Below are 1,112 nucleotides of genomic sequence, written 5' to 3' on the forward strand. Positions count from 1 at the left end.
GTTTCAGTTCCCTCATCTGTGGAATAGGGATTACCAATGAGCTAACAGCAGGACCTGGCATAGGCAAGGGCTCGGTCACCCTTAGCTGTTGCCATGGGTCTGTTTTGGTTCCACAGCATCTCAGAGCCTCGTGTGGGACAGGTATGGAACAAGTGCTACAAAAGGTATAGATGAGATGATGAAGGACAGGAAGCCGAGTTCTCTCAGGTACTAAGGGCTTACTTTATTTCACCAGCAGCACCTGATCACATCTTTTGCCCTGGGAAGAACAGAGGAATTTGAACAATGCCCCGACCAGGACCAGGACAGTGCCCATGAGCAGCATAAGCTTCAGCAGCCTGAGAAAGGTGTTCACCTTACCCTGCCACTGTCCGGCTTCCTCCTTCTTCTGCGTGCCCAGCATCTCTAGGTTGGACATGGGGTTGAATCGAGCCATGAGCTCCTGCTGCACAAAGCACGTGTAAATGGCCGGCTGGAAGATCTGCAGCCTCCTCCCACCACTGGAGGGCTCCAGGATGGTGCCAAACTCCTGGCCAGAGAGCTGGCCACGCCAGGTCAAGGGGGTGCTGTTGGCTTCCCAGACGATGGGCCTGCGAAGAGGACAAGATCAGCTGCAGGGCCTGGATAGAAAGGGGAGGACTGGCAGCTGAGGGAGGTAAAGACAGTGTATTCCTCCTCCCCGGGGAACAGCACACCTCTCCCATTAACAACGACAGGGGGGTTAGCTCTCACAGACCCACCCCACCCTGGCTGGCTCACTTGGGCAAATACTTCTAGCCCTCGGAGCCTGTATTTTCTCATCTAAAAAATGAGGCTATAATGATTGTCTCTTTCTCAAAGGACTATTTAGAGGAATTAATGAGAACATTCCCTAATAACGTGCTCTCCTGCCCCCCGTCCCCACAACTTTTACCTGCCTGACCACATCTCTTCCATTCTCCCCCTTCCTCACTCTTCCCCAGCCACATTGGCCCCTTAGATGTGGCAGGCACAGTCCTGCCTCAGGGCCTTTGCACTAGCTGTTCCTCTGGCCTAGAATTCTCTCTGTTCACATGCCTCCCTCTCCTCCTTTAAGTCTGTGCTGGAATAGAACCCTCTCAGATAAGCATCCC

At 53.3% G+C, this 1,112-nt stretch overlaps 1 protein-coding gene across 1 annotated transcript in view; it reads right to left on the bottom strand.

The window, feature by feature from the left end:
• Positions 1-223: 223 nt before the first annotated feature.
• The window catches only part of FAM187B (family with sequence similarity 187 member B), a 26,453-nt gene continuing 25,564 nt past the window's right edge, over positions 224-1,112 (bottom strand). The window contains exon 3 of the mRNA XM_007954876.1: positions 224-590. Within this exon, the coding sequence (XP_007953067.1) occupies positions 224-590 (367 nt within the window). The remainder of the gene's footprint in view (positions 591-1,112) is intronic.

Source organism: Orycteropus afer, unplaced genomic scaffold (genome assembly GCF_000298275.1).
Source record: "Orycteropus afer afer isolate SDZICR_OR568_19922 unplaced genomic scaffold, OryAfe1.0 scaffold00476, whole genome shotgun sequence".
NCBI classification, from domain to species: domain Eukaryota; kingdom Metazoa; phylum Chordata; class Mammalia; order Tubulidentata; family Orycteropodidae; genus Orycteropus; species Orycteropus afer.